This window comes from Paramisgurnus dabryanus, chromosome 14 (genome assembly GCF_030506205.2).
Source record: "Paramisgurnus dabryanus chromosome 14, PD_genome_1.1, whole genome shotgun sequence".
In the NCBI taxonomy this organism is placed as follows: Eukaryota; Metazoa; Chordata; class Actinopteri; order Cypriniformes; family Cobitidae; genus Paramisgurnus; species Paramisgurnus dabryanus.
Genome location: NC_133350.1, coordinates 24,905,918 through 24,931,560, shown reverse-complemented (window position 1 = coordinate 24,931,560; position 25,643 = coordinate 24,905,918). Strand labels below are relative to the sequence as shown.

Below are 25,643 nucleotides of genomic sequence, written 5' to 3'. Positions count from 1 at the left end.
ATATTTTTGTTACAATGTTAATTTAAATGCCTGTCATTAGGAAAAAAGTTTTCAATATTTTTTTACAAACATGCACTTGCAGCTGAGAAATGACTCAGCCTTTTGAATTATGAACAGATTTCCCAAGTTCACCTTAATTGAATGTTGATGACGGAAATGTACCTCTTTAAAAAAGCAAGACAAAGTGTGATTGGTTGTGTGGATTGGTATATAGGGAGAGATGCTTGCAGTGAATCATGATAAAACAAATTCAGCACCTTTGCTGCAGTTTTGTGACACTGATGTCTGAATGATATTGTGTGGTAGAATAAAAATTTGACTTATCTTTGAAAATGTTTACAGTATTCATTAGAATTACAAAACTTGCAATAACATTTTAATGTTTTTACGATAATGAAGTTCAAATAAAAAAAAAAACATTTTAATAAATGTTCTTAAACATTTACAGACATATATACATACATTTTTCCTTGTTATGGATTTGTTTCTAAATGTTCAATTTGGCATGTAAGGTACAAGATCTGTGAGGAAAAAAACAAATGAGGCAATCAAAACTTTGTTGCATGTACACTATGTAGTGCACAAAGGTGTAAACTGCATTCTGGACCCTGCCTGTGAAAGCCAGGCTAAAGTCTCATAATGTAATGAAAATGATTTCAATCTTTGACATGATCTTACTCTGTCAATAAAGAAATCAATGTTATATTTTTTTCACAGATTGTTATTTACATTATATAGGATGATTTTATGTTGAAAATAAAAACGGTTCGCTGGGTTTTCACGGGCATAGTCACAATATGTCAAATTGGGTCATGCAGGTGTGCACACATGAAACTGCATATACTAGATCAGTGGTTCTCAAAATGTTTCAGCGTGCAGCCCCCTTTGTGTGCGGTGCATTACTTCACGGCCCCCCCAAAGAAAATATATGAAATTTTTGTTCTAAAAAATAACATTTTAATTAGACAAAACATATTAAAGTATACAAAGTAGTGCTGTTGGTTAGGAGCTTTTTTTTTAAATTACACAGAATTTATGAAAAATGTATGTATTTTATAAAATGTCATAAAACCCCTGGCACCATCTCGCGCCCCCCAGTTTGAGAACCACTGTACTAGATGCTGTAGAAATAGTATGCAGTATATTCCAGACCCAGCTCTTATCACCTGTACTTACCTTCATATCTGTACTCTATGTTGGTCAGAAACAGACCGTGGGCCGGGGCGGTCAGGTTATATGGGAAAGCTAGTGAATCTTGTGCATCTAGTAATTCCTGAATTTGACGTACTAACAGTCTACCCTGTCCAACAGCAACTAGCGCTCCTGTCATCCTCCGCACCTGTAAGGGCAAATACTTTCACTTTTAATTGTTATGTAAAAATTTTAACAGAGGTATTTTCAAACAGTGTGAACGGTGAATAATATTGCAGAGTTACTACACTGTAAAAAAAACTTTGCTGCCTTAAATGTTGCCTTTTTTGTTGAATCAACTCGTATTTACAAGTCATTTCAACTTACTATTATTAATCTTGACTAGAGATGAGTTGTTATAACTACTTATTACACGGCTCTCTGGAATGCTTGATTCTGATTGGTCAGTTGAGACATTTGCAGGTTCGTTCTTTTCAAATAATAACCGCTCCAAAATAATAACGCATAGCCGGACTACTTGCACGAGTAAAATCGCTCCGCGCCAATAAAGATCAATAAAGATTACTGTCTGTTTGGCGCCATCTTGTGACAAACACTCGACAACCACGACAAGACACAGACAGCTACTGAGACTGAACTTGACAAAATAGAGCATGACAGCTACGAAGCCAACACACAAAAAAATACAGAATGGGCATTAAAACTTCTCAAAGACTGGTTAAAGAGAAAAAAATGGAGACAGACAAGTATGAAGCAGAGGATCTTAATAAGGTATTAGCCTACGATCATTTGCATCTGTGCAAAGTTTCGCGGAAGGATAAAAATGTTAATTTAAAACAAATATGCCAATAAAATGTTTCAAATTCATATTCATGTCCAGTTTTTTTCTTATGTGGCAAGTAGCCGTGTAATAAGCGGGATAATGTAGAGGCAGCCGGTAGTTATTGGGAAATAAGCCCCTTCAGTGTGATACAAGACCCTCCGCTTCGCGTCGGGTCCTGATCACACTGTCGGGGCTTATTTCCCCATAACTACCGGCTGCCTCTACATTATCCCTTACAGGTGAGTTGTTATAACTTATAAAATTTTAAGAGAGCAAAGTACTTTGTACAGTGTAGGAGGCACACATCTCATAATGCATACAGAGGTAAAAATCTCATACTCACTTGTTTGTATAAAAAAGACCTACTTTTAAAAGTGAGCTCCCAAAACTGAATATCTCTGCAATGAAACACAAGAAACAACAAACAGGCATGATTATAATCACGCATAAATGTAAAATCACCACAAGGCCACGCCATCTATACATTTTAGTAAAATGATTTGTCAAATAATGATGCATCACTATGGATGTTTAAACAATGACTTTAAATGAATTTTAAAAGTTTGATTTCTGTGTATACTGGATGTATATATTATTGGGACTAAAATTAGACTGAGGTCGGAAAAACAAAGCGTGGCATGCATTAAACCCCATTGCTGTGACTTTCTTCAAATGCTTGAATGTGCATTGTATCATATATACATGAACAGACAAATAAAGATTGCAGCGTGAATGTAAATCTATACATGTGTGTACATACTGACAAAACTACAGACAAATCGATCTATTTTGCACAAAAATTACCTTTTTCGGTTGCCTACCTCTCTCCATTACTTCTACCTACAGTAGCTGATATTGTATTTCTCCCATTAAAACTAAATGTGACTGCTGTTTTGAAGCTGTCTATATATCAACCAAACAACTGGACATGACATAGCAGCACAAGTCCTGGAGCAGTCAAGCCTGATAAAATCTCACTGCCAATATTTACTGCTGGAGAGGTTAAATGTTTCATAAGACCCTGAGACGACTGCCCTTCTTTAAAACAGAAAAACATGGCACTAAATTTATGATAAGATGTATTTGGATTTACTTCACAGAGGGGCTTTTCACACTTGAAATAGTTAACCATTGGTTATTCTAAAACCCGGGTTAACGAAATCCTGGGTTATCTGTTTCACGTTTCACACTGTTCATATTACTTAAGAGATAACCCTGGGTTTTCATAATCTGACACTTCACACTGTGCATTCCTAAACCCTGGGTTAATGTTTTCATTTGCATATTTGTGATATCAAGAGTCATGATTGGATAAAAATGTGGTGCATTGGTTTCTCAATTTCTTTCTATTTTTTTTTTACCATTATCACTTGGGGTTGGATTTAGAAAAACTTTGTCACATTTCAGACATCCCAAATCTAAACCCAACCCCATGCGGCAATCTTTTAAAAATAGAAAGAAAAAAATGGAAAAACCAATACATAAAATTACACAAAAAAGAAAGTCGTGCTCAGGGACACAAAAAAATGACATGAAAAAAAATGAGGAAAGCGTATCCATTAAATAAATCAAATATTTTGTCACTATAACACAAAACGCCTTAAGGTACGGTTGCAAAATACGTGCCTGCTACAGACACTTTGTAAGGGTTTATGATTAAAGAGCTGATTGCATTTGCTAGATAATTGCGTAATCTCATGTGTAGTCAGAGTTTAGTGTTGCGTGAGCGTCTCTTTTATCATGACACACAATGCACATAGGTTCCCATGATGCACTGAACACATAATTTGACATGACAAGCCACACACATGACACCCAGAACGGCCTATGCTTGCATTTCAGGTCAATAGCTATGGCAGTGGTTCTCAAACTGGGGTCCGGGGCCCCCAGGGGGGCCGCAAGATTGTGCCAGGGGGGCCCCAGTTTTATTACATGTTATAAAATACATTCATTTATCATGAATTCTGTGTAATTAAACCTAAAAAAAAATAAAATAAGGCTACTAACCAACAGCACTACTTTGTATAACTTAATATGTTTTGTTTAATTAAAATGTAAAATTTTAGAACAGTTTTTTGTCATTAATTTTCTTTGGGGGGGCCGCGAAGGAATGCACCGTACACAAGGGGGGCCGCATGCGGAAAAAGTTTGAGAACCACTGAGCTATGGTACTGTTTAGTGTGCATAGATTATCAGTACACGTTATGCTAAATAAATAAAAATGTGATTTATTATAAAACTATAAATCCTGTCTGTGCTTACACAAAGCTTAAGAAAACTACTATGTATTTATATCATATTAAAATATTAATGGAGATTTTTCATAAACAACAATAAATAAAACATTTCAAAGTTGAACCCCAAAGTGAGCATTGTGTAATAATTTATAATCCCTCATGTCATTCAAAACCTGTGTGCCTTTCTTCTGTTTAACACAAATGTTTTACAGAATGACAGTATTGCTGTTTTTCATACAAATAAAGCATTATTCTGACCAGTGGATGTAAAAGTCTAAATACAAAACATTTTTTTATTTGTACCAAACATCTTTTTTGTTTTAAAAGAGTAAAGTTAGTATTGAACATCAGGAGGGAAATTAAATGTATGTTTATTTCTGGATTGATTTAAAAGCAGATCAACTCTGACATTTAGAAGAAAATCCAACATTTTCATGTGCACAGTTCTGGGTTTTGTTTAATTCAGTGCATAGAAATGCTTTGATCTGATTCTGAAATTCACTTTGATTCGGTTCATTCACTTGTGTACGTGTGTGCGAGCACAGATGATAAAAGTTGTCAGTGTGAAACAGAGCAGATGGTGTGTGTCCTCAATGCACCCTCTCTCACAGCTGAAAGATGCGGGTGAGGAACCTAAAATGACCTGCAAAACTCATCACAGTGAGTCAGTTATATGTCTGATGACCTCGAGCATGACATAGCATCAATCAATTTGCTTTCTATGTGAAGAATTGCAGAAAAACAGTTTGTGGTTTCAATATACAGATTTAAAAATGGTTTTGTTTCATTTGTTCCTAAAAAGTCTAAATGTATAATACGCCATTTTTTTTCTTTTTTTTAAGTAATAAGGTTACTAATGATCATTTTCCACACAATCCACTAAATCTGATTAGACCATTAGCATCGCGGTTAAAATGACCAAAAGAGTTTTGATATTTTTCCTCTATTTAAAACGTGACTCTTCTGTAGTTACATAAGACCGACAGAAAATTAAAAGTTGTGATTTTCTAGGCAGATATGACTACGAACTATACTCTCATTCTGGCGTAATAATCAAGGACTTTGCTGCCGTAACATGACTGCAGGAGGCGCAATGATATTACGCACTGCCCAAAAATAGTCCCCTGCTATTGACAGTTACCAAGGGGAATATTTTCATATTCATGCACTGCGTAATATCATTGCACCTCGAGTAATCCACAATATATATGATAATCTTTCCTCAGACGAACACAATCCGAGTTATATTAGAAAATGTCCTGGCTGTTTCAAGCTTTATAATGGTAGTAAACGGTGCTTCTGATTTGAAGTCCAAAAAAGTACACATAAGTAATCCACATGGCTCCAGGGGGTTAGTAAAGGCCTTCTTAGGGCAATAGATGTGATTTAAAAAAATATATATATAAATATTCACACTAAAATAACTAGCTTTCAGTAATGTTTCCAGCTTATGACGTAAACATATAGCATACAAGATGTAGTGACGAAGGTGGAAAAAAATGGCTTTTTTTGCTCTTTGTGCCTCCGCGTTCATCACATGGGGTAATTTTCATTTTTGGGTAAACTATCCCTTTAAGACTCCTATAGAGGGTATGCATTGACGTCACTTTTCCATGTGACCACGCAAGAACTCGCCTGGTTGAGTGGCAAAACGTTCAACAAAATGGCTGGTTTTTGTATCATGTGCTGCAAAAATGCCAGTAAAACTGACTATTATCAGCTTAAATTGAATTTAGTTGGACTTGATAGTAGAGGTGGACAATATCTAGTTACACTTTCCAAGCATCTGTGCTTTATTAGGGTGTTTGTATTTGGAAAAATGTTACTTATATTCTAAAGCATAGAATCATACTGTGTATTCTTTAATATTGCATACTAAAATGTATTTAATACCTTTAAAATTGTGTACTTTTACATGAGTAAAAGTACGTTAATGTTCTTAAATATTAAATGTAAAACAAAAACTTACATTATTTATGAAATGTAATAGAATAAAAATTATGATGAATTAATATGCTTCGGAGTGTATGTTTTCCAAAGAAAAACACGGATAAAATACAAATACTTGAATAAATACTTTTAAGTAGAAAGTAAAACCTCTGCTTGATAGTGACCCTAGCTTGTCAACCCACCTGTGGTCTGTGGACGTTGGAATGAACGATCTATTTACTTCTGTTTTCTGTGTTTTTTGGCTGTACTCAAATGCTGGTGCTCTGTCTTTTGCCACTCAGTGGGCGTAACCGCAGGCACTTTCTCCAAAAGGTGACGTCACGTGCATACCCTCTATTTGCTCTCTGTCTGTGATATTAGTTCAGCACTATTGTATGCTGTGGGTTTGCATGGAGATGTCCCTGAACCACATGATTTGAGTTCACAGCTTCCAAATGCAAATGCCACACTTAAAATCAACTCCAGACCTTTAAAATTCTTCATTTATGAGGAAACAATTTAACAAATTGACAATACCTGTCCATAAAACAGCTTTGAAATCAGCTGTCCCATTACTTTTGAGTTACATTTTAAACAGCTGTAATTCCTAAACCCTTCATACAATCCCCTCTAAGTAAAGCTGAAATTGTGCACTTTAAGCATTACATGAATAAACAATATTCATTATTTGACTGTAACTGTAATACATTTTGGTAAACAGCTAAAATAACACAAAATGTACTTCTGTTCCAATATTTATGGTGGTGACTGACAAAAATTTTGATATATTTTTGGTAGGAAATGTACAAAATATCTTTATGGAACATGATCGTTACTTAATAATATGATTTTAGTATGAAAGAAAAATCAATAATTTTGATCTATACAATGTATTATTGTCTAAATATACCAGTGCGACTTATGACTGGTTTTGTGGTACAGGGTCACATATGGTCAAACATTAATGTTTTGTTTGTTGTTTCTGTTTTGTTTCATGTTCTGCTTGTTTTATAGTACAATAAAATCATATTTTAAAATAAGGAAAATGTGTAATGTCTTTAATATATATTTTTTATGAATAATTTTGACTCGTCCAGCACTTACACGCCTGTTTATAGATGTTACTTTTAAACATTCTCTGCAGTCAATCTTCCCATTAAAGCACCTATAAGTAGGGTTTTAAGTTTTTTATTAATCAAAATCAATGTCTTTATTCATAAATATGTCCTCGTTGGTGTCAAACGACCTCTGCCAATGATCTGACTTTTCTTTGTAAGCTTAGAATTTCTACTCTTTACTCACATTGAACGGGTAAGTCCAAGGAGGCTTCCATGTCGTTCCGCCGTATTAATAAACAATAATAGCAGAGAGGGACAAAAAGCACTAGCCTACCAACGCGTTCCCACAACGCGTTTTCATTCAGAACACGTGAACCAGCTGAAATGGACAAGGAAATCAATGATTACATAACGGCTACCGTGGTTGCAACACGCATTTGGAAAAGCGAGGCGCTAGAGAGCACTATTCCTTTGAATGCAAAATACAATTTCACCACTAGATGGGGGTAAATCCTACTTATTGCCCTTAAAAACAGAATCCCTCTCTTTTGCAAAGTTACATTTTCTTCAACACAATGATAAAACCACATTGCGCATGAATCCCCCTCACTGGATAAGATTACATAAAAACAGCCATTCTTCACTGCATCTGTCCTTCAGCCCAATCCACTAATAGTTAAAGGGATAGTTCATTTTAAAATGAAAATTCTGTCATCATTTACTTATCCTCATGTTGTTTCAAACCTGTATGAATTTCTTTTTTCTGATGAACACAAAAGAAGATATTTTGAAAAATAATGGTAAACACACAGCAGTAAGTGACCATAGACTTCCATAGTAGGAATAAAAAAATATGATGGAATTTAATGGGTAACGTCAACTGTGTGCTTACCATCATTTATCAAAATATTTTATTAATCATTTATCACAATACTTCCAAAATATTTTTTTCCTACTATGGAAGTCTACGGTCACTTACTGCTGTGTGTTTACCATCATTTCTAAATATATCTTATTTTGCGTTCATCAGAAAAAATAATTCATACAGGTTTAGAACAACATGAGGATGAGTAAATGATGACAGAATTTTCATTTTAAAGTGAACTATCCCTTTAAGAGCCAGCCAGCTTCTGTCAGCATCATGCTTTAGTCCAACATCTGTTGCCTAGCAACAGTCTCATCACACACATGCCACATCCATCTGATGAAACACTAGCCTCACAGACTGGCCATATTTGGTATAAAACATGGACATTTCTCCCGTATCTACACAAAACAACGTAAACATTTTCTTTTAGCTTGTAGCTTATAATGCCACATCAGTCAAAATCTAAGTCTATGGCTTGAGTTGGTTGCATGTTGCATTAATATATCTTTCTAGGAAATCAAAGGCTTATTTATATGATTTAATGGCGGATGACTCTACATTTGGACAAACGGTATAATCTCTCTACACATGCTATATTAAAATGTGGCCATTGGAATGAAATGCCAAGCTTTGAGATTTTGAGATTATGGATAATGTATTGGATTGCAGTGAAAGGCTTGGCCTATAAACAGAAGCACTAGTTTTCCATTACATCTACAATCATCCTTTATAATTCAAATGGCATATTTTCAATGTTTTATATATATAATAAATATTGAGTTAATAACTATATCAGCACAGTTCTTAAATGTATGCCTAAATTTGGTCATGAGGATGCAGTCATGCCAGGTTTGATGTCAATGAAGTCAATGCCAGTGTTTGTAGCGTGCCACAAATTGCATCACTCCAAATTTGAATACGCAAAGACTAAATTTGATTAATGTGATTTTCAAGCTCTGCAGTTCTTTACATTGACTTGACTGTAAGAATGTCACCTGTGAAAGTGCCTTTGACTGAATGAGTCTCCAGGCCCCAGCTGGGCCAGCTCCAGGGTCTTCACTGGGTTTTTAAAGGGGGTCTCTGAGTTAAGGGCACGGAAGGTGCTGAAGTTGTGAGTTCCTAACAGCAGCGCAGCAGCCTCTTTCATTGCACTGATATTTAGCGTCCTAAAGTTTACAGAGAAAAGGAGTATTTTATTCGCATAAGACATACAGGCTTCTCTCGTGATATTTCAATAGCTATTTTTAAATGCATCTTTTTTAAAATGTAGGACTAATGGTTATTCATTCAAGGTAATGAATGAAACTTAACGCTTTAATTGCATTATACCTGATAAAGTTGTATTACGTCTGCCTTAATTTTTTTAATCAGATGCTCTTTATGAAACTTAAAGGGACAGTTCATCCAATAATGAAAATTACCCCATGATTTACTCACCCTCAAGCCATCCTTGATGTATATAATAATTTTTTGCAGACGAACACAATCTGAGTTATATTAGAAAATGCCATGGCTGTTCCTAGCTTTATAATGGTAGTAAATGGTGCTTCTCATTTAAAGCTCCAAAAATCAATTTTTCTTACAAAATCACATTGATTGCCCTCACAAGGCCTTTATTAATCCAATGGTGCCGTGTGGATTACTTATGTAAAGGATGGGTTGACTTTTTTGGGCTTCAAATCAAAAGCACCATTTACTACCATTATAAAGCTTAGAACCGCCACGTCATTTTATAATATAACTCTGATTGTGTTTGTCTGAATGTTGCTTTTTTAAATATACAGCAATTTGGCAGACACATAAGTGTATTACAAGGTGTACATTTTTTATCAGTTTATATTAAACCCATGACCTTTTGCACTGCAAATTCAATGCTCTAACAATAAGATATAAAGGAGCAATGTATCTATATGTAAAGATACATTCATCAATCTTCAATTTTAAAGGAAGTAATCCAATGTATGTCTGTGGAATATCAGTTCTTATGAATGAGACTGTAAACCATCTGTAGTGGCCGTGTGTGGGTGTTGTTCTGCGTCACTGTAAGCCTGCAGCTTATCTTGTCCTATTTTATCCCAAAAATTAGTCGAAAAAATAGCATTCATGTTCATGCGTCAGCGTAAGCGCTACAACACTGTGGGATTCGAACAAATATCTGAGGCCTACATACAGCCATAACAATAAATTCTTCTTTCCTAAGAGTTTTTTTAGTTTCAATGTTGCCCTACATAACCAGAAATCATTTGCTTGCCCTTATAGTGTTTCTTGGTTGTTTATAATTCATGTGCAGCTTTTTCCATTACAGTATGTCTGTCTGTTTCTCTCGGTAAGGATTTAGCTTCTGTTATAAGTCAGCAGTGATGAGGTTTTACAAAGAAACAGACTGAGCGTGTGCAGAAGGGAAAAAAGCTCACGTGTCGTGTAGTGCCCAGCATAGATCAGCCTCAGTTACGGGCATTTCCGTGTGGTGCCTGAGACCCGAAGCGAATCGGTACACATATGTCCTTGACAGGGCACGAAAGCGTGCGTGGAAGTCACTCTGCACCCGATAAGCCCTGGTGATTCTGTTAAAAAGAAAGAAAAGCTCACAATTACTTATATTTGACATGCTAAACATCACATTAAATGAAATATTATGACTTTCATGTGAGAAAAGTCCCTCAGAATTAAAATACATTTTGGATCACAACAAACAAATCTGGCTTATGCTGGTGGGTGCCTATGGACCTGGTAACATGGAAATATATTCATTTGTTTTTCCAATACAACATATTCTAGTGGTGTTTATGAAGGTAAGCATCACTATTATTAACATTCTCAACACAAAGGGTTTGGGATCTGAACAAACCCCTAAATTAGGGCATCAAGTAATAACTATTTCTTTAGACGATCTTAACAAATGCAAACACAAATCATGTATTGCAATAATTATAGTAAGTAGTTGAATCACTTTAACAATGAGAGGCACAACATGGTAATTATACATGCACAGTCATTTAACTATTTGCAAAGCTCTGCATACTGAGCTTACTGTTGAAACAAGCTAAAAAAAGTTTCACCTGCTGTGGCAGTGCACAGGCTTCATCTGAATAAGTGCATGACAAAATTTGTATTGTTAAAGCATTTGCAGCTGGGCTACATACAAATAGTGCAAAAAAAAAAACAAAAAAAAAACATTAATATAATGGATTTTTTTGTGCCGATACCGATTTAAACAGACAACGTCTGACCGATTCTGATGGCGATACCGATATTAAACACTTGTATACAATACTATACAGTTGGTCTATTAGCTAGTTTATTTCTGCATCAAATAATTTTTACTGAACATGGATTGGATCTAATTAACATTCAACTGACCAACATAATAAGAGAGGCACAAATTAAGCTAAAACAAATATAATAAGACAGCATGATAACCTTCAAAGGTGGTTTTAGCTATTCAGCATTTATTTTATTAACAACATTAACTAATTTTTTTCCATATAATGGATTTCTTTATGCAGTTAATTAATAAGCAATCAGTATCGGCCTTTCTCATGCTATTGCCGATATGCCGATGGTTTCAAATTCATCAAAAATCGGCCGATAAATATCGGCGGCCGATACATCGGTGCATCACTAAATATAACCTTGTCTAATACCAAAGTCAACCAACATTTTCATTTTAAATCCTCATTTCAGTGGTCTCCAACATAGTTCCTGCAGGCCAAAGCACATTCTATTCATAGCTTTAATTTTGATGTTTATTAATAATATATTTTTCTAAATAATAGCTCGGCATCTTTTATATATGTTTGTATGCATGTACATTTAAAAAAAATTATAAAACATTAAATAAAATCAACAAGTAAACAAAAAAGTTTTAAGTAGACTTAAGATAGATATTTTATTCATTGTGGTAGCCCTTGCTCAGAAAAAGTTGGAGACCCCTGTCCTACATCATATGCTGGAAATACACTCTCAATTGAACGTTTGTCGGTCATTACTGGAAGTTTGTTAAATTTTAAATATTGACATTTTTCTTGCCCTCAGAAGGCCTTTATTAACCCCCTGAAGGTGGGTGGCTTACTTCTGAAAAGGATGGATGGGCTTTTTGGGCTTCAAATCAGAAACACCATTTACTACCATTATAAAGCTTGGAAGAGCCAGGCCTTTTTTTTAATATAACTCAGATTGTGTTCATCTGAAAAAAGATAATCATATACATAGAGGATGGCTTGAGGGTGAGTAATTCATGGGGTAATTTTAATTTTTTTGGGTGAATTATCTCACATAAGGCTTTTGAACTGCATGTATGTACACATTTATTTAACTTTGTAGAAAACACAGATATTTATAGTCTATCGCAATTCACCCTTAAATTACAGAGATATGAAATTGGGTCAATATTGTCCAGCCCTAATATCATCAGTAAAGTAATTAGGGATGGGCATGATTAATCGACGATCAATAATAGGTCGTTAAGAATTTAGTGGATGACGTTAATTTGTTATTGATTAATCGAATACTTTTTTATCTAATGCAGGTTGCGTTGCCTAGCGAAGCGTGTGTCTTGAAGCAATTAAATGAATTTCACTGTGTGGCAGCAATTCAACATTTTACCACCAGGGTGCAATATTTGACACCATACTTCATTATCTGTGACCTTCCGTTTTGATTTAAAAAATATAATCATGAAGAGGTCATGATTTTTTGGAACAAATGAAGTCTCTGTTTAAGAATGTGGCTCGCAGCTGCAGGTTCCGCTGCTTTAGAGCACCGCATATTCAAGCGCATATATCTTCCGTTTGTCTAACTAAATGTAGTTTAACTGTTTGCCACAAGTTGATCTTGTAATAAAGGTCTCATGGAGGAAAACACGCTGTATTTTTGTATTCAACATTTTTGAATTATAAAAGTTAAATAATTATTTTTTATGATAAAAATATGAATGATTAATCGATAGTCGATCGTTAATTCTCCCGACAATCGACTAAAAAAATTTAATCGAATGCCCATCCCTAAAAGTAATTTAATAGTAATGTAAATTATGGTCAATACTAGGGTAGCAAATTTATGGGAATTTTGGAAATTTTCCATATAAATTATATAGGAATATTAAGGAATATATGGGAATTGTGGAACATGGATTAATATGAGCAAGATGTCGAGGAAGCTCATGTTTGCATGTGATACAGGCCTGAATGTGATGAGAAATTGTTTCCTATGAGGCTGTTTACACTTGGCATTAACATGCGTTTTCGTCGATCGGATCACAAGTGGACGACGTTAATGCCAGGTGTAAACGGTGTTCAAAATGGTTTGAACGCGTCCACTTTCAACCACATCCAGAGGTAGTCGAAACCACTTTCGATCGGATCGCTTTGGAGTTGCGGAACGCATATGTGGTTGAATGTGTTCGAACAGCCACACGCGACCGCCTTCTCTCCGCCCATTTATCTAATCTAAGGTATTAAACACAAGTTTTACGTCTTTTTTTTACTTCTGGCGTGAACATACGGTGAACAACGCTATTTTTAGCCTTTTATTGATAAAACTAAAGCGGCTGATCTCCGTAGTTTCGTTTTGAAAGCGTGAAAGTTGCCCAATCCTATTTCATCAATTGCGCAGAAAATTCAAAGAAAGCTCCAACATATAAACGTACAAAACACTGTGCAGCATGTATACTTGCTAAACAAGCAGCGGACTCCGACATAATATTAGTTTGCATCCATATAAACTCATAATTACTCCCGCTCGCTTTCGAATGACAGCAGAGAGACTCGCCCATCGTCTTACGGACCGTCCCCTCACAGTATTCAGAACAGAAGCGGTCGAAAGTGGACAAAAGAGACAGATTTAAATACCAGGTGTAAACGTAATGTGTCTCTATCGTCCACTTGTGATCCGATCGATAAAAACACATCTTAATACCAAGTGTAAACAGCCCCTATAATTCCTAACTAAGGGATAGTTCGGCCAAAAATTATTTTAAACCCATGATTTACTCACCCCCAAGCTGTCCGAGATGCATATGTCCATCATTTTCAGACGAACACATTTTCAGTTATTTTAGAAAATGTCTTAGATGTTTCAGTTAATCAAATGTAAAGTTAAAGGGTCCACTCCTCCTTCACAAATAAAATCCAAACGGCTCCACGATGATAAACAAAGCCCTTCTGAGAAATCTGCGCCCTTTTGTTGTAGAAATATCCATATTTAAAACTTCATAAACAAAAATAACTAGCTTCCGGTAACGCCGCTATCTTGGTCGCGTCCGCATTCAAGATGAGAGCTTACGCAGTTTTTGGAGGGTTCTGTGCTGCTGCTCTGTGCCCCCGCCTTCCGGATTTGTCATACGTCATGAAGAAAAGTGCGTACACTACGCTGATACTCTCTCCTGAATACAGAGGAGTCTAAGATGGCGGCATTACCGGAAGCTAGTTATTTTCTTTTATAAAGTTTTAAATATGGATATTTACCCTCAGAAGGCCTTTGTTTATCATTGTGGAGCCGTTTGTATTTATTTTTTGAAGGATGGATGCACATTTTTTGAAGGAGTGGACCCCGTAACTTTACATTTGATTAACTGAAACATCTAAGACATTTTCTAAAATACCTGAAAATGTGTTCGTCTGAAAAATGATGGACACATGCATCTCGGACGGTAAATCATGGGTTTAATATAATTTTTAGCCGAACTATCCCTTTAAGTTTTGAATATGGAATATTTCCCAAAGCTTTGCAACACTATTCAATACCAATATGTTTACAGATGTACTGTGCATCCCTATAATGTCTGAATGTACTTGTATACAGTCACAGTGGTCAGCGTGTGTAAGAAAAGAGCAATGTGCCGCTAAAAGCACCCTATTACACTACGTCAGCATCTCTTCAGGGTTACTGGGTCGATTTCAAACAGTTTGAAGGCTACAATCCTGCTGTCCTCAACACTTTCAACACTAAATAAAGATGATAAAGTGCTCAGGGTTCTGCAGGAGCCCCTTAGCAGGTATTAATGATTTACCAGCGGCTGGTAATCGCTGCTAACAGGAACATCAAATACAACGCAAACAGACTTGACACGGCACTGTGTCCTCAGTATTGATCTAAATAAAGCTGGAAAATTAGGGGTTTCCATTATGTTATTTATGTTTGACAAATTCCTAAAATGTAGGGCTGTGAATAAGCAGGGACTTTGTGGTCATGTGCATTAATATCTGGGACATGATGCAATATTTTACTCATACTTTACATTACATTCATAGTCTAATGTTGAAGCATATTTTAGCTTTTCACAAATGTCTTCTGAACAGTGATCTTTCAATTGCCTAATGAAAATATGTGAATATTGATATAGCAATATAATATAAAGCAGAAATATTGCAACACTTTGGAATTTTAGACCTTTTTTAGACACCTACTGGACATTGCTCTATAATCTGACATCTTTGAGCGAATTATTGTGACAAGTCAAATGTAAAGTGAGAACAACACTCACTGAAACTTATAAACTGAGAATCCTTAGGTCTTCCTAAAGCAGCGGAGCATGATGAACATATTTGTGACACACTGCACACGCCGCATATATCTATGTTGAGTCCCAGTGACCCGAATCAGATCTGACACCTCAGGTTCCCTCTTCTAATCTCTTTCTCTCTCTTATGGGCACAACCTCTAAAATATTTATGCAGAGAGGAAGTCACACCTGCCAACTATTCAACCTCATACATAAGTACAAACTCTTAACAACTTGCCATAAATTAAGCTTATTTTATTTTAAACTCATTTTTCACAGTTTAATCTGCAGAAATCTATAATTTATTTATAGGTTGATTACTTTACTATGGCATCAAAACATTGTTCTGACCAATGCAGCAACGTTGGCTCAGCTTATGGTGTAGATTTAGGTGGGGACTATCTGTTTGGCTGACCAAAGGTAGACAGAGGTTAGTATTTCTTATTCTGTTTGGTACCACTAGTTCCAGATGTTGCACAATTGATCCTAGTTCTGTCATGCTACACTACAAAATGTCTGCAAATGTGTAGTTTTGATTTGCAACCAGTGCAAGCTTAAGATTATGTGTGATTATTGTGTAGCTAAACGTGTGCGTGTGCGTGTGCGTGTGCGTGTGCGTGTGTGTGTGTGTGTGTGTGTGTGTGTGTGTGTGTGTGTTCACGACTCACTGGGATGGGTTAAATGCAGAGATCCCATTTCGAGTATGGGTTACCGTACTTGACAGAACATGTCACACTTTAACTCTTACCTTATTGGTTCTGCTTTTAGGTGGAAATTAAGAGCCTCGATCAAGTTTTGCTCCAGCAAAGGTGGTTTTCCTCCTCTCCGCTGAATATCTACATGTGCAGAGTTACAGAGAGCGTGCACACCAGAGTCGGTTCTACTGGAGATCACCACCGATACTTCATGAACCGGCTTTAGTTTTCGCACTGCATTCTACAAAGACAAAACACACATTAGAAAAGTTTGAGAGAAATTATATATGGGTGCATCTCAAATGTGAGATGATAAAATATAGGACTGATTTCTTTCTGTAAACTAGGCCTTTGAGAAATGATATGGCTTTATTCTTTGCATTTTATATACAGTGCTTGCTTTTGTAGGTGTAGTGCTTGCAACAGATAAGTGCTATAATTGGGTCCCCTGTGCTTCAAAATAACCAAGTAACTTTTGTTTTTTTAGGTAAACCAGTAAAAAAATAGGTCATTGAAATGTGGCCCCCCTTGTGATGTCAGAATAATTATAATAATACCGCCCCTTAATCTGCACTTTCCAACCACAGCACTGCCATTTAGTCAAGATAGAGAAGGTGGAGAGAAATAACAGGACAATTGAGTTTTAATTTCAACAAACCACCATTATTGTGATTAGTGTTTTCATTTCATGGACATGTCAAACACACTTACTCTTTAAATTAGCCGAGTTACAGAAAGAAAACTGTGTATAAAACCACAATCATATAAACACACATCAAATACTTTTGGGATTGTCAGGCAGAGACTGACCTCTAAATGATTCTGCACGCCCTCTACTGCTTGGTGGGCTGGTGCTTTCATTACACCACTGTAAAAGAAAACATCATGTGTTGCAGTCTTTGCAGATATGTAAAATTCGATGACATAACTGTTTAACCAAAGAAATCGTGAATGTGGTTGTCATGGACACAGACCTGTATTTGGTCCCTGCGTATTGGAAAAATATTAAATAACGGGCGGTAGCTTGCTGCATATTTTCTATCATGTTCAGTTAATGTATTCTGCATAACTCCTTAGATAACGATATATTAGCCGTCTATGAACAGGAATAATGTCATAATATCCACGTAAGACGCAAATATTCCACCAGACACATGTGGGATCCCTCAAAAGAAAACACAGCGGCTGGGACTTTAATTTAGAAGCCCAAGCGATGCCTGTTGAAAAAAACAACACGTTTTATGAACTAACCGTACTTAAACCATACACAATTTCTAGTTTTTGATCAATTTAATTTACAACAACATCAATACGTATAACTAATTGGCTTGACATGACATAATTTAATATCTAACTGTGAAAAAGTGGAAAGGCGGTTTGAGAAGACGACATAATTCAAATATTCCGCTGCAGGCAGGAACCTGACGCAGGGTGGCGTAATAATGACTGACAGATGGAGAAGAGTTTGAAATTAAAAAAAATCATGTAAAGTACAAAAAAACTCCAGGTTTGTCTTCCTTTGAATTGGTACTTAAATTATGAATATGTTAATATTATTCAAAAGTTTTTCTGTAAAATATTAAAAATGTCATACACCAATATATCAAATGATTATTTGGCATAAAAGTGTTCCTTTATATTTATATATTGTATGTATTTTAGGTTGGGAATAGATAGAAGTTGGTTTAGTAGTTTGTGAGCCACAAATGTAAATCATCTGTTTTATCACTTTATGTTATAAACACTTTCTGCAGAACAAGTCTATAAAAGTGACAGGCGTTGGTGAATAAATTACAACAAACGCCGACAAAGAAGCACAATATTAACAAATCTGGTGGATGTGATTACCACAGTAAAAAAAATGTGGGTTGCTTTAGGCAGACGCTCCCTTAGGTACATACATGACGACGCTCCCTTAGCTCGCCTCGCACAGCCCAGCGCCGAAACTGATCCACACATTGATCTGTAACAGTGTGTCACGGTGTCACTGTTTTACCGGGGAACGAGTAAGACACTCACATTTAACATTTAGTTTCACTACAGCCACCGGCAATGACACGTTACATTTATAACTGAAAGGCGGAATAACTGCGAACATGACGGTGGATTTTGAGGAATGTATTAAGGATTCACCCCGATTCAGGTAAGAGCACAAATCTGTGTTTTACCCGTGTTTGCATGTGAATGTAAAACATCTCTATAAACAAGAACATCTGATTTTACATAGGCCTACACTTTATAGTACTGTTGACGACTCTTTCCTGATGTGGTTTCGTGTTTGTTTCTGTCGTTTCATGGTCAATTCAGGGTTAATTGTAAAAAATATGATTTAACGAGATTGCTGTTTATGTTTAGTATCGTTATTATGTTTTGTAACGCGTTTGAATTAAAAACAGTCAGACTTGTTTTACTCGATTTAATACATTTCTAAACATACCTACAAAACGAGGTACATCTGTCAAAACCGTGTGAGATGCCCAACTAAGCATTTTTGGACATCAGGGGTAATTTAACTTAGTGGTACCCAAAATGCTGCCTTGATATAATGTGTTAAGAAACATCCAATTGGTTTGTAAAAGACCAGTTGAATGAATGAAGGCTCTTGAAGGACACGGGACGGGTCCGTTGCTCCGAAGAAAATGGCACAGTTTTGTTGGTTTGTTGTGTAATGTATTGTATTAGTGTACTAGATGTTAGTATACTGCATTATTTACAGAAATGCACACGTGTATTTATTAAATCTAAATGCATGGGCATCACATCAAACATCATGCAGTGGTGCTGATGATGCTCTGGTGAAATCATGAAGGGGGGCGTTGCTGCGCTTTTAAATGTCAGCTATCCCACACCATGAACAACCACTGGCGATTTAAATGGACGCGTTTAATGAAGACTGTATTCATAAGAAACATATTCATTTGCTACTGTTGTATTAATGTTATTTAGTGATGTGAATTACATGGAATACAAGTATTATTATAAAATATAATATCATGCATTATTCATTATAACAAATCAGGCAGTATCATGGGATTGGTTAAAAATATTTATGCAGGAATTACGACATAGGCAATGTAAACTAATTGTGACAATGATTAAAATCAAACTATGATGCTCCTCAAAAAAAAAAAAAAAAATTAGATTGAGACTTTAGTCTGGGTTTCACAGACAGGGTCCAAATTTGATTTAAGCTTTTAGTGCAGTTGATGAAGTCTCGGTGTGATCGATGTGATGTGTCAGATTCACTGATTCATTCTTTCAATGTGAGTCACAGGTTTTCACATCCTTCATCTCACATGATCATTTGGGAAGACATTGAACTTGTTATGTGGCTTTATCTGTTTATTGTCTGTTTCCTGCTGTCTCAGATATTGAAACATGAACTTATATTTATATTTATGCATTTGGCAGTCGCTTTTATCTAAACTAGTGACTTACAGTGCATTACAAGCTATAATTTTTTATATGTAGTTCTAAACGGAGGTTCGAGAGGAGCCTAAACATTCAGGCCTGTCAATCATCATCATATAAGGCAGCCTTCAGGCCTCCGCGTCCAGCTGCATATTTTTTTTACTGTACTGTTAGCGATGCTCCAGGCTTTTTCCTTCTCAGTGTTTATGCCTTTGAGGTAGAAAGGACTTTGGAAAACCAGACAGTAAGGTCATAAGATGTGGACTCTGTATTCCCAATACTCCTGTATTCCCAATTTAATGTGAAGCTTATGTCTAACCCAATCTAGACATAATTGTAAGAATAGCCAGATGGAAATTTCTGTAGAAAATGACTGTGTGTCACTGTGACAACATAAAATATGTTGAGAATCCTACCATACTACTGTACTTCTTTTGCAGCATGTTGTATGCATACTTTGCCCAGTATGGAATGTGTAGAACATCATCTCCACTAATAATAATACAATGTGCTTGACTTGTCTTTGAGCAATTCCAGCGTTGTGGTTGTGACATTTGCAGTCAAAACTTTAAATATAAATTCTCAGAATGCATTTATTACCAATATATTGAACCATCTGTTTATATTTTCCTAAACCCCTAATGACAGAGTCCAGACATCAGAAAAATATCAGTCTATGCTCATGTTTTCTATTTTAGAGGAGGGAAACATGCATACGTTATGGATGTGCCAAAAAGGACACACGTTTTTGGGAGATAACATGCTTTGTAGGAGTTCTGTGAATTAAAAGTCACAATCCAGAAGTTTTAATCCCCAACAAATGGACAAATTATGGCTCTTCAATGAACATTAAACATTTATTTAATAAAAATTTTTGTATGCACATTTATGAGGAAAAAACAACGTTCCAAAGTTTACTTTTACTTAATGCAGTTCTAAATGTAGGTTCGGGAGGAGCCTAAACATTCAGGCCTGTCAATCATCATCATCATGGGCGTATATAAGGCAGCCTTCAGGCCTTTCTGTCCAGCTGCTTTCTTTTCCGACATCCCTCCTCCTCCCCATCTCCTCCTTCACTCTCTCTTTCTTCCTCTTTGCAGTTCCGTTGCAGGGGGTTGAACTTGTGGCTCGAGCCCCAGCCTCAGGTTCGCTCTCTCTGAAGGTTCAGAGCTCAGGTACAGAGCTCCCTTCGAGGACAGCAAGCCAAGTTTGTTTACCATTAATCATTAAGACCTGAATGCGCAGGCGAACTAGTGAAACCATGGAAAAAACATTTAATAAAAAAATGCTTTAAAAACTTTGCATGGGTATTTAAACCACAAAATTTTGCAGACTGACCTAATTGTTTGTTTGTGCAAGCATCATATTATGAAGTCAAGGTACGTTAAGGCGATTAGGGCCCTTTAGCAGCCACTCTGGCCAGCATCTTATACAACCTGTGGTTGTGTTTTAATGTTTTTAAATTTTTGTCTTGTATGTCAGATTAGACTCACTTTAGTTTCTGCATTTGTACAAATAGTTTCATAAACATTTATGCTTTAAAAAATATTTTGGAGCATCTAACCCCACCCTTACCCTAAACCCAAGTTCTCAACCACATAAAAAACAACATGCAAGTAAAAGTACAGTGAAAGGTTCTTATTGCATAAATTTACCAATAATCAACAGGATAAACGTATTACAAACAATTCGCATTACAAACCTTGTCAAATGAAGCCATATGATTAATTTATATGAAGAAATCCTTTAATGCAAGCACAGTCAAATCTCATTTAAAGAGCATATATATTCAATTCACGATTTTACATTTACTTTGGTGTGTAAGTGTGTATCAGTCCATGTTAACGATATGCAAAAGATAAATACCCCAAAGTAAACGATGACACGAGTTATTGTAGGCAACAGTTTACTTCCTGGGATTTATGATGTAGTAAAGACCGACATTATCATAATTCCTCCCGCTTGGACTCAAAGCCTGTAAGTTTACTCCTGTCAGCATTGCATTGTGACCGAATCTTCCAAACATGGTAAGGAGCGTCACATTTCCGGCTGACGTCAGAGCTATTAAGGCCAATCACAACGTACGGATTAGCACAGAGCTTTTCAAATCTGTGTGTTTCAGGAAGAGAGGGAAATCTGGAGCTACAAAAATGTATGGTATGAGGAAAATAATGTTTTTTTTTTTTACCGTAAACCACGCGAACACATTCAAATACACAAAATAATGTTGTTTTTTAGCAATGAAATGAGTGCTCTTTAAACATAAACCAGAACATTAGAGCATGAAGCAATCGGTCACAAGAGACATGAGAGCCAATGCTAATTTACAATGAAAGGTGACATGGTCACTTCTTCTGGTGGCAGTTTTTGAAGTACACCGGATCTGATATTTACAGCGGATTGTCGTTACTTTTGCATCTTTTTTTCCAAATAAATTGATAGTTTGACCTCGGTACACATGGACTATTTCAAGTACTTAAAAAAAATAAAAATAAATGGGTATGTTATTTGCCATAAATGCCTGAATAGTGTAATGTGTAAATAAATACAATTAATCCTGGCCGTTTAAATTGAAAATCATATCCCAATTCATGTCATTATAGCAAAATTATACCTGCCTAATATATAATTTCATACCCTAATATATTAAGTTTCACCTGCTAATTTAGTAAACACATCTGTTGGTCGTATTTGGGCGATGGACAAACGACCAAAACAATCGTATGAGTTGGAGGACAGGTTGAAATATTGACATCCGAGTTATCAGTTTTGTTTAAAACTTGGGGTAAAAAACTTTACTTTTTCTAATAATGTTGACATTTGCATGGAATTGCCTCTTTCCATTTCCAGTGAAGCAAGTAATCAATGAAGTGATGTGAAACAATGTAGCATACTAAACTGTATACTGCTTAGTGTGCAGTATGCAATAAGTTTTTAGCCCATGTAATTCCTTGGTGCCCCTTTAAAGCCATAAGTTTAGTTTCAGCATTGTTTTTATAGTTCATTTCAATTTGTATCTGCTTAGTTTCTTCTTGTCTTTTTAAGAGAAAACAACTGGAACATCTACAGAAACAGTCAGGGCTCCTCAAGGAATATTCGGTTTCATTTAAAACATGAGCCACCGTAGCCAAAAAGTGAACAGAGCAAAATTGGCGGGCACAGTGTGTGTGAATACATTGATGGACGATCGGCAGCTGTTGTGTAACACAGGGAAACTGGGACGTTGTAGGAGGAAAGAAAATAATCTTCCCATTGAATCAAGCAGACTGTCATCTTCAGGAAAGGTGGAGGTGTATTAGACTTCCACATGCTTCAACTTGCAATAAACACCAGAATTAGTACATGTAAGAGTAAAGTATCTGGTGTGGCTGCGATTATTGTACGTACTGTGCCGTTGTGTCATAATATATAGGTGGGATGGTGTTTTCATTTTTTTCATATTCCTCGAAAGAAGTAACATGAAGTATATCTAGCATTCATAAAAATGTAGATACCAAGATACTCAAGTTTTAGTCTAAACATCACTGTGTTCTGTGTCATACACATACTGTCAGAATAAACTGGTCCCTAGCTGTCACTGGGGCAGTACCTTTTAAAAGATCCTAATATGTGCCATTTAGGTAAATATATGTATACATTTGGTACCAGAATATGTACCGTTGAGATACTATTATGCACTGTTTGGTAAAGGGTGCCGCCCAAGTGACAACTTTCACGAAAGCTTTGTTAGTAAATCTAAGCAAAACAGCACAGCTTTTTCACAAACTCAGAGGTAGTCACACGCACGCCTGTCACAATACACTTCATTCAGTCTTCGGCCAGCGACCTAATGTTTCACTGCAATGCAGTCGAACTGGTGTGACGCTTTGTGTACAAAGCCGTGAACTCCTCTCACACCTTCCATTCACAGAAACATGCATGTTTACATACACGGCACACAGATATCAGGGTTACACTACGTCGTGTGTGGTAGGTTTTCATTATACCATCACTTCCTCCGTGTGTTTATGCAAAGCTGTCAAACAACAAAATCAGGTTTTTTCTGAAGGAGTCAAAAAAAGATGGATCACGTAAACATTTCCATTCTGGGAAACGTAATTCATTGCGTCGTCGCACCCGAAAACACCGCGCTCACCGTTGTGCAGAACAATTACTAGGAATGCAGAACAAGAGATGTCCCTTTATAAATGCTTGGATTATCGCCCAATGCTGTTATTGTACGACATAAATGCTTTTATTATGCAACAGCTGTGTATTTTCTGTTTGGTCCTCATAGTTACAGGAAGCTACCACTTTTCTCTTGGCTTCCCACAGTGAAGGAAACAGTCAGATATTGGGTTATGACCCTGAAAGACAGCATGTGTTTCTAATGGATGGGCTTCCTTAATCGGCTGCCTGGAATGCATGAGAAGAATGTATAGTTTAGGGAACCTGAGAACATGATATGAGTGTTGCTACAATGTTGAAAACGTCCTTTAACGCAATCTGCTAGCCCCAAATTCAAATGCATTTCTATTATGCATAGATAGAATTAGAAGAGCTGCTGTGTTTAAATTAATATTAGTTAAAAGCCAATTAACTCTTTCCCCACCATTGACGAGTTAATTCATCAATTAAGATAAAACGATTCCCTGTCAATGACCAGTATTTCCGGCTTTATGCAATACCGCTGTTATCTCTTCCGCAACTTATAAAACCCGGAAGTATCGCCCTAGGGCAAACAGCTGTATGTCCTTCTAAGTTTTGAGGATCACTTTGAATCTGATCTCTATCAAAAGTCATTCACAAAAATGCAATTATCTCAGCTTTTTGCTCAAAATTTAGTGTTTTTGAAGAAACCTACTAATATTTGAGAGATGATAAAAAGATAAATGAAGGTAGGATGAAACAGGTTTTATGTTTGTTTGACAGCAGAGGATCTGTTTGAACATTTTCTGGAAGGCATTAAACTTTTGTGAAAATCGTGAAAAATGCTGGTGCTGGCTGGCAACTTTTTTTTTTAAACACTGGCAGGGAAAGAGTTAATCGATAACCTATTGGAGGTAATATATGTACAGCCGCGGAAAAAATACTTCAAGACCCCTTCAATTTTATTTATCATTTTTCTAAATTTACTATTTATAGGTATGTGTTTAAGTAAAATTATAATTTTTGTTTCATTCTGCCAACTACCGACAACATTTCTGTCAAGTTCCTCATAAAAACAATGTTTTTATTTGCATTAGCCAGCAGCCATATAACCCTGTAGCCCAAGACAGCTTGCTCACTGAAGCTAAGCAGGGCTGAGCCTGGTCAGTACTTGGATGGGAGACCACCTGGGAAAACCAGGTTGCTGCTGGTAGTGGTGTTAGTGAGACCAGCAGGGGGTGCTCACTGTGTGGTCTGGGTCCTAACACCCCACTATACTGTCAAAAAAAGCACGTCCTTCGGATGAGATGTAAAAACCGAGGTCCTGACTCTCTGTGTTCATTAACTCTTTCACCGCCAGCGGGTTTTTTTTAAGTTGCCAGCCAGCGCCAGCGTTTTTCATGATTTTCACCAAAGTTTAATGCCTTCCAGAAAATTTTCTTCTTTAAACATATAAACATACAATATACCAAATGAAAGAACAGACCCTCTGCTTTCAAACAAAAAGAACCTTTTCATCCTACCTTCAGTGGTTCTTTTGTAATCAGCTTTTGAATATGGGTAGGTTTCTGCAAAAACACCACATTTTGAGCAAAAAGCTGAGATAATTAAATTTTTGTGACTGACTTTTCATAGAGATCCCATTCAGAGCGATCTTTAAAACAGACACGGACATGCAGCCGCTTGCCATAGGGCAATACTTCCGGGTTTAAAAAGTTGCGGTGGATAATAGCGGTATTGCGGAAAGACGGAAAATCTCGTCATTGGCGGGGAAGCGTTTCTCTTAATTGACGAGATATCTCGTCAATGGCGGTGAAATAGTTAAAAATCCCAGGATGTCC

The 25,643-nt window shown here is 36.3% G+C and overlaps 2 protein-coding genes across 7 annotated transcripts in view; one reads left to right on the top strand and one right to left on the bottom strand.

Annotated features, from left to right (window-relative positions):
• Positions 1-68: 68 nt before the first annotated feature.
• Positions 69-17,447, bottom strand: pusl1 (pseudouridine synthase like 1). 3 transcript variants are annotated; one of them, XR_010521021.2, is made up of 8 exons: positions 17,238-17,447; positions 17,074-17,131; positions 16,317-16,504; positions 10,482-10,631; positions 9,063-9,233; positions 2,342-2,373; positions 1,177-1,339; positions 69-521 (listed from the first exon to the last, which is right to left on the bottom strand). XR_010521021.2 is itself a non-coding variant. In XM_065241741.2 (8 exons), exons 1-8 carry the CDS (start codon positions 17,306-17,308, stop codon positions 496-498), a joined length of 882 nt encoding a protein of 293 aa, XP_065097813.1. In that variant the 5' UTR covers positions 17,309-17,447; the 3' UTR covers positions 69-495. The 3 variants fall into 3 exon arrangements, 2 of the variants coding, with proteins under 2 accessions (XP_065097813.1, XP_065097814.1); XM_065241741.2 differs by having other exon boundaries at positions 2,319-2,373; XM_065241742.2 differs by lacking the exon at positions 9,063-9,233 and having other exon boundaries at positions 2,319-2,373.
• A 740-nt stretch (positions 17,448-18,187) lies between these two features.
• acap3b (ArfGAP with coiled-coil, ankyrin repeat and PH domains 3b) overlaps positions 18,188-25,643 on the top strand; it is an 87,768-nt gene continuing 80,312 nt past the window's right edge. For 3 of the 4 annotated variants that reach the window (XM_065241737.2, XM_065241736.2, XM_065241738.2), the window contains exon 1: positions 18,188-18,406. In XM_065241737.2, coding sequence (XP_065097809.1) covers positions 18,360-18,406 — 47 coding nt within the window. In that variant the 5' untranslated portion in view covers positions 18,188-18,359. The remainder of the gene's footprint in view (positions 18,407-25,643) is intronic. The other variant, XM_065241739.2, reaches the window with a different exon arrangement.

What these genes read in the sequence shown, in the direction of transcription:
- pusl1 (XM_065241741.2), bottom strand. Translation starts at nt 17,308, where the DNA reads ATGATAGAAAATATGCAGCAAGCTACCGCCCGTTATTTAATATTTTTC. An exon ending in CTAAAAGCAGAACCAATAAG is followed by an intron (nt 10,632 to 16,316) that starts GTAAGAGTTAAA and finishes TCTTTTTAACAG; the next exon opens with AATCACCAGGGCTTATCGGG. An exon ending in AGTCAAAGGCACTTTCACAG is followed by an intron (nt 2,374 to 9,062) that starts GTGACATTCTTA and finishes GTTTCATTGCAG; the next exon opens with AGATATTCAGTTTTGGGAGC.